Here is a 13,747-nt window from a genome sequence, read left to right as displayed (position 1 = left end):
CCTAACCTTATGTCTTATCGATAATTATGTATTTAAGAAGGTAAATGGTAATACATGGCTTTATTTCATTTGTCACGAATTTGTTTCCGGGCAACGCCGGGTAATTGATCTACCTATATACACTTACAATAAGTTGGTTATATTTTTCTACACTACAAATTCCCTAGAAATAATTTATATGGCAAAACAACGTTATATTGCTTCTTCAGTGGCAATGATGACATTTCTAAGGGTGGACTACACGAATATAGGAATATGTATAATAATGTATGTACCATACAGGATGTAAAAGAAAGATCAGACAAATTAAAAATATTAAGTATAAACGACAAACTTGGTGTAACTTTGATACTTTAGAGTTAAATCATACGTACAAACAGCATACATACATACCTGATAATGTACTGCTGTGTATCAGAATTTTTATTCAGGGAAACGGAAAAGTTAAGATAAATTTTGAATACTATACACCAAATATTAAAAAACGAATTGAACAAAGTTTGAGTCATATAGAGTTGATACATTTAGCGAGCAACGAAGTGCACGGGATCAGCTAGTAAATTATATTTCTACGATATTAAAGTTAACCGGAGTTTAATCGGCCGATTTTGCCAGGTTAAATAATAAATATCTGTTATCAGCTTATCAGTTATCAGCTGATTAAGCTTAATCGTAATTTAACCGTAGACAGTTGTAGTACGGTACAACTACTGGGCACTGGCCCTAAGTAACTTGTTTTTTTATCAGTGTTATCACTTTTTTTAAATTTTTATGACAAAACTTTTAAGTGGCAAAAACAGCACTTTTAAGAGCTAACTGGCTAACTGTAGCCGACCAATTTTGTTTATTTTGTACTGAACTACTGGAATAATGTCGTGGCTCAAGAAAAATAGTTCTGTTGTTTGGAATTATTTTATAAAGGATGTAAATAATTCTAATGAGGCCCAGTGCTCACTTTGTAAAAAAACTTACCAAAGGTCGAGCGGTACGTCAAATTTGATGGAGCATTTAAAGAGAAAGCATATGACCAGGTTAGAGCGTGATAATATTATACAAGCCAGAGAAAAGGAACAAGATGGAATTCAAGATAGTATTAATGTACCAGGTAACTAAATACTTTTGTGTATTTAATTTTTTTTAAAACATGTTATAATTTTAAATATACTAGCATAAGAAATGTATTTCTAAATTAATTTGTATATTTTATAGGAACATCTAGGGCATCCCAACCACATGATACTTCATCCACTGTACCTGTTGTTAGTCATTTTACAAACAACATTAATAGTAATGAGACTACAGTGGCAACAACTGAATCTAAGCCACCTATAAAGAGACAAAAACAACTTTTATTGTCAAATAGGTAAAACTCAATTAGAGTTACTGAATAGGCTGTCATTCATCGAGCACGCGAGCACTGTAGCTGTTGTGGCGAGGAAGGCAGCAGTCGCACTGGGCAGACTCATGCCTAACGTCGGTGGCCCGACGCAGGCCAAAAGACAGCTCCTAATGAGTGTGATCCATAGCCGATTGTTATACGGTGCAGCAATCTGGTCAGACGAAGTCTCCAGGTTTCAAAAGTCAACTAATATAATGCTACAAGCGCAGAGGTGTGCGGCACTGAGGGTTGCAAGGTGTTATCGCACAGTATCTGACATGGCAGCCCTTGTACTGGTCAAGATGCCCCCGGTAACCCTCCTAGCGGGAGCAAGGAAGCAGATTGTGGCAGCGAAAAAAGTCGGCGTTGCGCTGTCTAAGAGCGATACGACGGCCGATGTCCTTAGACGTTGGCAAAATGTATGGGACTCTACCGTAAAGGCGGTATGGACCAAACGGTTGATACCGAATCTGTCCAGGTGGTGGCAATGTGGTCCACGCGAGGTGAGCTACCACATGTCGCAGGCCCTTAGCGGCCATGGCTGTTACCAAAATTACCTTTGGACAAGGGATAAGGCGCCGAGTCCAGCTTGTCCTCACTGCACCGCGGAGATAGACGATGCCGAGCACACCGTATTTGTGTGTTTCTTTTGGAGCGCCGAGAGGCAAGAAGTGGAGAAATCCCTGGGGCGGCCAGTACGTCCGGAGGACGTCATGGACCTCCTGTGCGGGCCATCGGCAGATGAGCTACCAACCGAAGCACCACTCAGAGGTAGGATCCTGGCAGCAGCAGAGAAAAGGAAAACCCAGTTCGTTCAAATGGTGGAGGCGATCATGGGCCGCAAGGAGGAGTTAGAGAGGGTGAGGCAGCGGGAAGCTGTGGCGGACTAATAGCGTCCTGCCACGCCATATTTTTTTTTGTAAAAATTAGTTAAGATATTGTTTGTTGTGGGCCGAAGGGCCAAAGTTTTCAGGGTGGTTAGAGGCCCCCATATTGTTGTAATTAAGCATTCATACGATGTAATGTGGAAATTGTATTTGATTTTATTGTTTTTGTTCAATAAACGATGCGGCCAGGGAGGCAGCAATGGGGAAACCTACTTCCCTCCCTGTCCGTGATTTAAAACCGGAAAAAAAAAAAAAAAGGGCATCCCAACCTCATGATACTTCATCCACTGTACCTGTTGTTAGTCATTTTACAAACAACATTAATAGTAATGAGACTACAGTGGCAACAACTGAATCTGAGCCACTTATAAAGAGACAAAAACAACTTTTATTGTCAAATAGGTAAAACTCAATTAGAGTTACTGAATTGTATTAAGAATAATAGTATAAATGTGTAATTAGTATAAAACTTAAATTGAAGTACAACTTAAATGAGTTTATTTTTTAGTTTACAGCTTGGACATTTTCCAACTGGTTTGGATACATCAACCTCTGGAAGGTTTCAAAAACAAAAGTTATGTTGTTTAGTTTAATACAGCTTTGGGTTAAGTATACAAATAGAGTAGGTAAAAATATATTACAAAAAAATGTGCCATATTTTTAATATTATTAATTTGAAAAAATTACTAGTAAAATATGGTTTTAGTTTTCAAGAAAATTGTAAATTCAACTGGTTTGAATGATAGTTATAAGTTATAACTTTATAAGCTATAAGATACAAGCGATAGTATAGAAGCTTTTCATTTATATAACTACACAATTTTGATTTATAAATTATAATACTTAATCAAAACATGTTCTGCTATATAAATTTGGAGTATTTGGTTTTTAGTTTTTATTCATAATATTATGTTTTATTTAAATTTTTACATTTGAACTATTTATTACCTATAAAGTGTTATTTCAGATTTGGAGCACCGTCAGAACTACAAATTAAAGCGTTTTACGAAGCAATTGTGAGAATGATAGCAGAGGACTTGCAACCATTATCAATTGTGGAAAATGAAGGATTTAAAAATATGGTGAATTTATTGGACTCTAGGTAAATATAAATGACCATCATTTTTGTATTTCAATTATTATAAAATTAGAGAAACATTTAATAAGTAAAACATTTAACAAAGTTAGTAAAAACCACAAAATCATAGATATGAACATTGTTTTAAGCTTTATTACTAAACATTACAGTTTTACACAATTATATACATAATTATCATACACAATTAGAAAATACAAGAAAATATTATTATTAAACAGAAAATAAAATAACATAAGAAATTAAAAATTAATTTTATACACTTTTTATAAAAATTAAAACTTATTTAAGGTATAAAATTCCTAGCAGAAGGGCACTTGGTAGAACTATAATACCTAATATGTATACAAATGTCCGAAATAAGGTTCAGACTCTTTTAAATGATACTAGTTATATTGCCATTACTACTGATATCTGGACATCAATTAATACAGATTCTTTCAAAACTATGACTGCACATTTTTTTCCAAAAGAACAAAGTAAACTGAAAACAGTTGTCCTGTGTACAAAAAAATTAGAACACAGTCATACTGGTGCTCATTTGGATGAAATAATGACCAGTGAATTGAATAGTTGGGGTATTCTAGACAAAGTAGTGGCAATCGTTACTGATGGTGGGTCTAACATCAAGTCAGCTGTTAGGTTAATGGATATTCAGCACATTCCTTGTACCGCCCACAAACTTAATCTTGTAGTTCAACAAGCTCTATATCTCGGTGAAGAACATTCAGCAGGAGAAGAAATAAATGAACTTCACGATTCAGATAAAATGAAACGGATCTTAAAAAAATGCCGAAGTATTTTAGGTTTTTTTAAGCGTAGTGAAGTTGGAAATAGAATCTTGGGGGAAAAACAAAAACAACTGGGCTATACCCAAATCTTGAAACTAAAACAAGATGTTCGCACAAGATGGAACAGCACTTTAATTATGTTTGAGAGGCTGGTGAAGTTAAAAGAACCCCTCACAATTGTCATGATATCACTAAAAGAAGCTCCTTCAAACCTTACACCTGAAGAATGGGTTATTGTTGAAGACATTATACCATTGTTACGACCATTCAATAGGTAGCTTAACAGTTGAGCTATCTGCTGAGCAATATCCTACAATATCAAGAGTTGTACCTTTGATACGAGGTAATTAATGTTTTACTTTAAAAGTTGAATTTTATTTATATAATTTCATTATTCTAAATTTAGGATTACAAACTTCATTATGCTCTAAAAGTCCAAAAACATCTGTTGGAAGATTTATAAAATCTAACTTGGTGACACAAGTAAATAGGCGTTTTGAAGGGACTGAAGAACAATCACCATTTCCATATTTTTCTCGTGCAACCCTTTTAGACCCGAGGTTTAAAAAAGCTGCTTTTGGAGTTGAACAAAATGCATCTGAAGCTGAGACTGCTGAGAGTAGCATTATATCGGAAATAGCAAGTTTAACACATACTACTTTAGATGCTGATATTTTTTATATGATAGTAAATATAAGTAACCGCTATTATTCTATTCAAAATCTATAATTTACATCATACTTATGTTTTATTTTAGAACGTGAAGTTACTACTGAGCAAGTTGAAGAGGACTCAGAAAATCTTTGGAGCTTTTTGCAAAGTAGAGTGAACAGTGTGCAGGGTCAAACAACATCGACCAGTAGTGCTATTACTTTGATGAAACAGTACTTGCATATGTCTTATCAAAATTTGAACTGTGATGTAGCTGAATGGTGGCTTAGCCACAAATCTGTACTTCATCCTCTGAGCGAAGTTGCATTAACATATGCCATGATTCCTGCCACATCTGTTCCTTCAGAAAGAATATTTTCTAAAACAGGACAACTAATGAGTGCTAGACGGAACAGACTTTTGCCAGATAATTTAGATACTATAATATTTTTACACAAAAATATGTAGTTTTTATCCTTTTTGAAACTTTTAAAAATATTATTATTTAATAAATCTAAGCTTGATTTTAATAAAATATTTTAAATTAATGTATTTTTTGTATTATTATTTGCAGATTTCCAACTGGTTTGGAGACATGTCAAGTGTCAACCTATTTATCCAACTGGTTTGGACTTGGAGTATGGAAACACATTAACTAAATGTAGTCTGGAGATATGCTCATTATACAATTCAATTCTAAGAAACTATATTTTGTTTAACTACAAAATCTTATATAAAATCGTACTTTTCTTATGATTAATCTGTTGAGTTTTTCAGGAAAGTTGTAATACCAAATATTTAACTACTTACTAGTAGCCAGTAGCCACAGTGCCAGTAGGTACAATCATAACTCCTTAGTTGTCATTGTATTTTATTTAAATTGAGTTATTAATATTATAGTTGAATACTGGGAAAATGTACAACAATGATATTTAGACATTTAGCAAAAACAATATAATACAATTGTTTTCAAAACATTACATTATTTGTATTATAATAGTTAATAATATAAAGGATTTGGCAAAGTTTTTAGAAGGTATATCCAAATTAAAATTAATGAATAGGTATTAAATTTATATTATTCAAAAAATATAACTGTCAATTGATTAATGTTTGTGTCATAATTTATATTTTATAATATGATATAATTTGAAATTTAAAAACAAATTGTAAGTTGTAACTAGGACATGGAAGTTATAGAAGATAGAAAAATCAAAATATACAATATGTAATAGTTATTAGTTAATACAAATAATAAAATACTTATGAAAAGGTGTACAATTTGAGTAATAACAGTTAAAAATATGTAAATAAACAAATATGATTACTTAATAATTACCTTTTAAATTTGAGATTCTTGAGAAAATACAAATTGTACTTTTGTGCTTTTCTACTGAACAATACTTTAACCATTTCAGACCCTATGTCCTTCACTCCTTCCCAGGGGACATGCTTTATTTTGCATATTCTTATCTACTGTAATCAATTTTACAGATAGAACATTGTAGCCAATACCCAAATAATAAATATTAAATATGTGTATTTTTGTTTACAGAACATGGAAAAATTATTTTTTTGTTATTATTAATATTCTTTCTGATAAAATTAAATACCAAAAACAATTATTATTTCCAAAAATTGATCTTGGTAAAATTCCAAGGAAAAAATCTTTTTACTAAAATTGGCTACCTATCTTTATTCTTTATCCGATTAAATCCTGGTCTGAAAGGGTTAAAAATAACAATACGACTGAAATAACTAATATTCAAATTATAGATAATTTATTCGATAGTTTTGATTATTCAGTTGTGTAAAATATTATTCGAATAATTATTCGATAGTCTAAATGAATAATTGAATAATAGTCGATAGTACAAATTATCCGTTACCACCCATCACTAGCTTTAACAAGAAATACTAAAATCCTAGAATATATAATATAAGCGGTGTTGCCAACATGTTTATAGCTAAGGATGGTACGGAACCCTCCATGCGTGAGTCCGACTCGCACTTGGCTTGTTTTTTTAGATAATGTTCAATAAGCAATAACTATTATAGAACAATATACGAGTGCGGAGTAGTGGATAAAAATACAAATTATAATTTTGATTTTAAAACACTTATGAGACATGAAGTTTTGATATATTTTAATCGTCCAATTATAGTCCTATAATCATAAATAATAGGAACTTTGAGAGCTTAGTAATAGGAAATTCCATAAGAATCTCCATAAATATCCCGGATAAATGTGGCTATACGGTTAGGCAGGGCGGAGTGGCTCAACAATTCTTACCGGGCAAACAGATATTTTCAGGCCACCTAAATTTATTTCAGGCCATTTTTTTCAAATTTAATATCTTACCATTTATTATCTTATTGCTAGATGTGTGCTAACCATTTTTTGATTGGGTGAAGTATAAAACAATTTATTTAGCCTACATATTGGTAGAAGATAATGATATTATCAATTTATTATCATACACATTTTATATTCTTCCTAGCTTCTATTGTAAAGTAGGTAGTATCAACCATAAAAATGTTTATTCATTGAAATATCAAGTATTTGAACCAAAAAACTCCCTCTAAGTATTCCTATAACTAGGGCTGTGAATTCATAGGAAAGTGCATTTTTTTTTTGGTGATTGTAAAACATAGTTTTGTGAGTACATAATTTGAATTATGTAATAACAAATCCATCTATGGAACTTTTATTTTGCATATTTGTATTTTTTGACGTTTTTAAATTTTTAGGTCATTTTTCGCATTTTTAGGTCATATTCTGCTTTTTTAGTTCATTTTCTAGTATTTTTAATCAAATTCCGTCAATTGACTCGTTTGAAAACATTTTTTTTTTATTTTACACGAGCTGTATATATTATGTCAAATTTATATTTTATTAAATAATATTTTACACAAGTCACACGCTATATACGGGTTAGGTAAAGATAATTATTATTCGATAAAATAAGGCAATTGCTAGACAACTAGATAACTTAGATAAGTTATTGTGGCATATCGTATATCAGTCACGAATTTCCATATTAAGTTATTAGTAGGTATTTCAGTATAATATCGTTTAGTACCTATTCGGCGTTCGCGAATGTACAGTGAAGTGTGTGAACAGTAAAATGCCGAAATCAAAATCGCCGCTTTTCTCGTCAACATTACGAAAGTACGTCAATGAATTTGGCGGTGATATTTTTAGTGGTAGATGGTAGATGGTACAATATTATACTGTAAAGTTTGTGAAATTAGGGTTTCGGCGGAAAAAAATTTACAACACGTAGCAAGTAACAAACATATTGTAGGTGTCCAAAAATAAAACGATAAAGAAACTTCATGTCTTCAAACTTTGATCACAATTTCATCAAACTCATGTTTTAATAGTGACCTTTGTAAAGCTTTTTTAAGTGCGAATATACCACTGAATAAATTATCGCAACTGACTTTTCGTAAATTTCTAGAAAAATATACTAATAAATCGATACCTGACCAATCAACATTAAGAAAAACATATGTACACGAATGTTACGAATACACTTTATGTGAAATCAAAACGTATGCATCAAATAAAAAAAATTTGGATTTCAATTGACGAGACAACAGATACAATGGGTAGATATATTGCAAATACAATAATTGGTACATTAGAATTGGGCCATCCCGGTAAAGTTTTTTTATTAGATTCAATAGTGTGAGAAAAAGCTAATAGTGGTACAATAGTTAGATTTTTTGAACAATCACTTTCGCTATTATGGCCGGGTGGTATTCAACGGGAGAATGTCATACTATTTTTATCAGACGCGGCACCATACATGGTGAAAGCAGGAAAAGCTTTAAAATTACTTTACTCTAAAATGGAACACGTTACATGTCTTGCCCATGCTCTACATAGGGTAGCAGAAGAAATACGAAATATTTTTCCGAAAGTTGATGATTTAATTTCGAATGCAAAAAAAATATTTTTAAAAGCACCGTATCGATTACAAATTTTTAAAACTATTGCTCCTAATATACCATTACCGCCTCAACCAATATTGACTAGATGGGGAACTTGGTTGAATGCAGCCATGTATTATTCTGAACATTACGTTTTAATAAAACAAGTAATCATGGAGCTCAACCGAGAAGACGCTATAACCATTGTAAAAGTACAAGATTTAATGGCCGATCGGAATTTAGAGTGCAATTTAGCGTACATTAAATCTAACTTTGGGACACTACCTGAAACTATCATTCGTTTAGAATTGTCTGGTCGTACTCTCGCAGATTCTATTCAAGCTGTGACAGAATTTCAAAACAAAATTCAAGAAATAAAAAATGAAAGAGGAAAAATCATTCAGTTAAAATTAAAAAATGTATTGGAAAAAAATACGGGATTTAATACAATTTGCAATATATCGAAAATTCTCGAGGGAACTGAACTGTCCAGAACGTCTCTCCCAGATTACCTCAGCTTCGATGACATGGCTTTTGTGCGATATGCTCCTATTACGTCTGTAGATGTTGAAAGGAGTTTTTCGGCATTTAAAAATTTGTTGACAGACAATCGGCAGTCATTTTTATTTGAGAACATCAAACGAGCACTTGTTGTCCAATTCAACAGTAAAGTTACTTGGAAATAAATATCCTTAAGTTTGTTTCATTAGTTTAACAAAATATATACAAACAACATTTTTTCAAATATGTTTCAGGCGAATAGCATTAACTTAATGCAAATGTAAATTCAAATTCAATCAACATTTTTACTATTTTTTTTTTTTTTTTAAATAAACACTTTATTGTACTAATGTTTAATATCCTGTACCCAATATTAATATAAATATAAAAATTAAATTAAAAACCATTTTTAATAAATTTCATACTATAATTTTTGGCATTTTATATTCCTTTTTTTTTTGCATTTTAAGTGCATATTTTTGACATTTTTAATGCAGTTTTTAAGGTTTTTTAGTGCATTAAATTCACAGCCCTACAGTTATAACTGAACACAGGTATTATTTTATATTTACACAAATATATAATATATCACTACTATAGAAATTTATTTTTTATACTTATATTTATAAAAACACTTAAGCTTCTTGTTTTAGGAAATGTATTAAATAATATTTTATTATAAAATATGTTTATTCGAATATTTTTTTTATCTAGATAATATTATTTTTCCCAACTCTGCATACTAAAATACGTCAATACCTTCCTTTGAAATATGAATTAATTTTTTCACACTTTTGCCCAATCACAGACAAGAGTTTTTTATTTTTCTCTTGTTCCCTCTCATGTCCTCCTTTTCGTTTGTTCTTGTTTTTGGAATTTTTATGCATATTGAAAATAAAAAACAAATCAAAAATTACACATTAACTTATTAAAACTTTGTGGTTTTGTTTGGATTTATTCCGTATTGATCGTATTATCGCAGATTATACAAACTACAAACATAATCTGTGGTATCATTGGCATTATTAAATAAAAATACAAGCCTGTGATGTTATTTACAACCATAGTCATATACTTTGTTGTTTTGTGTCAATTACAATATAATATACCCAGTTTGAATAACTATTTATAGATTATGTGTTTTACATGTCTATTATTATGATAAGACGACCCATAATAAGAAAACGAGTTATCGCAACATCGATTATTTACTATTTATAATTGGTGGTTCACATATCACATCATAAATTTGTTTTCGTTGTTTTTACAGTCATCAAAAATAACTAAATATTCTAAATGTTAATTACTCCATCATACCTGCAGGACCAGGCCACTTCTTATATAAGCAATCCAGACCACCGGGCATTGTCCCGGTTGCCCGGCGGGCCACTCCGCCCCTCACTTAGGTATTGATTTTAAAACACTTATGAGACATGAAGTTTTGATATAATTTCATCGTCCAATTATAGTCCTATAATCATAAATAATAGGAACTTTGAGAGCTTAGGAATATGAAATTCCATAAGAATCACCATAAATATAATAACAATCACCCGAAGAACATTAAAAATTATTATTTAAAAAATAAATATTATTTTAATACATTCATGGCCAATATACGGATTGTGACGTACCTAGGTACTACAAAAAATAAATCAATATGAAAATTTGTCATACAAAAATTACACTTACTAAAATAGTATACTATGGTATCCTATATCAGCGAGTATTCCTATGATAGTTTGTATATATAATCAGTCACTCAGCCCAGCGAAAAGAAACGGTTTCTACATTCACTTATCAGAGCACTGTATTTTGTGTTAAAATTGACGGTCGAGTACTCGTCCCGGGTAAATGTGGCTATACAGTTAGGTTACTTAAGTCTAATGTATAAAACAATATTATAACGCAATCTGGTGTAGGCAGGTATTGTCAGCATTCAAATTTGGGGCAATGCCATGCCATTCGCTGTAAGACAGACTTTTCAGTTATTATTTAATTTTTTAGACAAATGACTGAATGACTGATGACAGTGCCCTAACTACGCCAATTTGGGCCCCCTCCCTTACTCTTGAAAATTGATAAATTAATCTATCGACTATTGTAAAATTAATTTTTCCAAATTTGAAAACATATTTTAGAGTTTTGAGTTTTTACTCATACAAAATAAGGTTAACATAATTACAACGCGTTGGTACCTATGAATTTACAAATAAATAAATGTAATAATTTGTAACCTTTTTTATTCATTTTAAATATAAATAATTATCAAATAACAAAAAAATTGAACATACCATACATTAACTTTCATTTAGAAACTAAAAAATAAATACTGTACTCACTTAAAAAAATTATGGCAATCATTTATTTATTATTTTATAAATTTAATAATTCAAATAAATGAAGGGTGGGCGGGAATAACGTGCTATGTAACATTTTTTTCAATTTTCATGTTTTCGCGGAATAACGTGCTATGAAGCAATCTCGATATATTTTAAGAATCGAAAAATTCGCAGAATGTTTTTATCGTACACAATCATCGTGTATATACTTCGAAACCGGCGATTAGTTGACTATTAAAACGTGCTATGTGTGTTAAGCGTTTACTATTCACAGTAAGTCAACGCGACGCGAGACGTGCGAATATCACGATTGTGTTACCAATTTAACTATGACAAGTCTAAATAATTTATCTACTAGTGATGTTAACCGTTTAAGTGATGGACAAAAACGGAAAATCAATATGACAGATTGGAAAAATGTAAAAAACAAAACTCTTCGAAATAGTGGGAAGGAATATACATCTCAGAGTAAAAAGCTTGTACCAGCTAAAACACCTCCAACCGTGGTTAGTAAAAATGTTATGAATGTAGTAAAATAAACATAATGTTGAAAAATATTTTATACACATTTTTAAAAATTTTAGGATCAAGTTTGTGACCAGAGTTCATGTCCTTGGCAAGGTTGTGCAACAATGACTTTAGCAAGAAAACTTTTATTATTTGACGAATTTTATAAGTTAACGTATGATGAACAATCAGCTTTTTTGTATAAGTGTATAAAAGTAAATGCTTCTGTGAGAAGACGACCAGGAAAAACAGATGCTACATCACGACGATTTTGTTCATTTAAATATTACATAGATGATTTACAGGTATGCAAAAATACTCTTTTAAATACGTTTTGTATTACAAGAAGACGTGTTATGACGCTACAAGATAAAATTAAATTAGGTATTATTACACCTAGGGATAACCGTGGAAAACATTTAAATAGACCTCATGCTATTGATGCCCCTGTAAGAGATTTAATTAGACAACACATAAATAGTTTACCTCGACAACCGTCTCATTACAGCCGTATCGCTACAGATAACCTGCAATGTTTGAGTTCAGACTTAAATTTGTGTAAGCTTTATCGATCGTTTAAAAATAAATATCCAGATATAAATGTCAGTAAACGTATCTATAGAAATATTTTTCGGTCAGACTTTAAATTACGTTTCGGCTATCCGCGTTCAGATACATGCAAACAGTGTGATTTTTTTTATAATAAATAAGTGGCAGCTGATACAGAGGAAGAAAGAAAAAAAATAGAAATTGATAGTAAGTTGCATCATTCTAAAGCTGAGCAATCGTATGATGCCCTTAAAAAAGATACAGACATCGGTAGACTCAATAGCTCTATTGTAGTGCTTTGCGTTGATCTACAGCAAGTATTATTTTGCCCAACTCTTACACATTCTAACATGTTTTATCAGAGACAACTTTCCAACTATAATGTAGCAATTCATAACGTAGGTAATAATGAAGTTTCTATGAATTTGTGGTATGAATGTATCGCTAAAAGAGGCTCATTAGAAATAGCTTCGTGTATTTTAAATTATATCGAAAATAATTACGATATTCTTGAACATGGCGAAGAGAGGAAATTGATAATATGGTCTGATAGATGTGTCGGTCAAAATAATAACTGGCGAATATTAAACATGTATTCCTATCTAATATTTCGCAAGTATTTTACAGAAATTAATCAAAAATTTCTTTCAACTGGCCATAGGTTTTTACCATGTGACCGTGATTTCGCTTTAATTGAAAAACAAAAAAAAACAGCAAAAGTACTTGTACCGTCACAATGGAAATATGTTACAGCTAATGCAAGATTAGAAAAACCATTTCGTATTATAGAAATGTCTCAAAATGATTTTAAAGATTTTTCTGCATTAGAGCAAGATATTACAAAAAAAAATCTAAAAATAACACAAGCAATGTGGTTGAAATTGACAGCTGATGCTCCTAAGCATGTAAATATTCGTGAAAGTCACAATACACTGAGACCTTGGACATTACATCAAATACGTCAAAACAACTTTAAAGATAATACTTTATCTATTAAAGATTTACCACCAGCCTACGAATTCCCAGTGGCCTTAACAAAAGAAAAGAAAAAAGATCTTTTAGACATGTGTAAGTATATGCCTCAACAATACAGTGACTTCTATACA

General features: G+C 31.2%; 3 protein-coding genes across 3 annotated transcripts; all 3 read left to right on the top strand.

Annotated features, from left to right (window-relative positions):
* The first annotated feature begins 870 nt into the window (after positions 1-870).
* Positions 871-2,268, top strand: LOC132950177 (uncharacterized). Its single transcript, XM_061021451.1, has 3 exons — positions 871-1,105; positions 1,210-1,287; positions 1,364-2,268. Exons 1-3 carry the CDS (start codon positions 871-873, stop codon positions 2,266-2,268), a joined length of 1,218 nt encoding a protein of 405 aa, XP_060877434.1.
* Positions 2,269-2,464: 196 nt separating this feature from the next.
* Positions 2,465-5,458, top strand: LOC132950170 (E3 SUMO-protein ligase ZBED1-like). The gene is made up of 7 exons (XM_061021437.1): positions 2,465-2,667; positions 3,233-3,367; positions 3,653-4,426; positions 4,476-4,495; positions 4,559-4,849; positions 4,910-5,205; positions 5,378-5,458. The coding sequence occupies exons 1-7, from the start codon at positions 2,465-2,467 to the stop codon at positions 5,456-5,458; spliced, it is 1,800 nt and encodes a 599-aa protein (XP_060877420.1).
* A 6,456-nt stretch (positions 5,459-11,914) lies between these two features.
* LOC132937379 (uncharacterized) lies at positions 11,915-12,992 on the top strand. The gene is made up of 2 exons (XM_061004201.1): positions 11,915-12,091; positions 12,170-12,992. Exons 1-2 carry the CDS (start codon positions 11,915-11,917, stop codon positions 12,800-12,802), a joined length of 810 nt encoding a protein of 269 aa, XP_060860184.1. The 3' UTR covers positions 12,803-12,992.
* Positions 12,993-13,747: the final 755 nt, after the last annotated feature.

Source organism: Metopolophium dirhodum, chromosome 1, assembly GCF_019925205.1.
Source record: "Metopolophium dirhodum isolate CAU chromosome 1, ASM1992520v1, whole genome shotgun sequence".
Classification (NCBI taxonomy): domain Eukaryota; kingdom Metazoa; phylum Arthropoda; class Insecta; order Hemiptera; family Aphididae; genus Metopolophium; species Metopolophium dirhodum.
This window is presented reverse-complemented; position numbering and strand designations above follow the sequence as displayed.

Bases quoted from the DNA above. Each gene is read 5' to 3' on its own strand.
- LOC132950177 (XM_061021451.1), top strand. From the start codon at position 871: ATGTCGTGGCTCAAGAAAAATAGTTCTGTTGTTTGGAATTATTTTATA. The intron at 1,106-1,209 runs GTAACTAAATAC...TATATTTTATAG, and splicing joins AGATAGTATTAATGTACCAG to GAACATCTAGGGCATCCCAA. The intron at 1,288-1,363 runs GTAATGAGACTA...ATTGTCAAATAG, and splicing joins TTTTACAAACAACATTAATA to GTAAAACTCAATTAGAGTTA.
- LOC132950170 (XM_061021437.1), top strand. From the start codon at position 2,465: ATGGGGAAACCTACTTCCCTCCCTGTCCGTGATTTAAAACCGGAAAAA. The intron at 4,427-4,475 runs GTAGCTTAACAG...TACAATATCAAG, and splicing joins TTGTTACGACCATTCAATAG to AGTTGTACCTTTGATACGAG. The intron at 4,496-4,558 runs GTAATTAATGTT...TTCTAAATTTAG, and splicing joins AGTTGTACCTTTGATACGAG to GATTACAAACTTCATTATGC.
- LOC132937379 (XM_061004201.1), top strand. From the start codon at position 11,915: ATGACAAGTCTAAATAATTTATCTACTAGTGATGTTAACCGTTTAAGT. The intron at 12,092-12,169 runs GTTAGTAAAAAT...TAAAAATTTTAG, and splicing joins CTAAAACACCTCCAACCGTG to GATCAAGTTTGTGACCAGAG.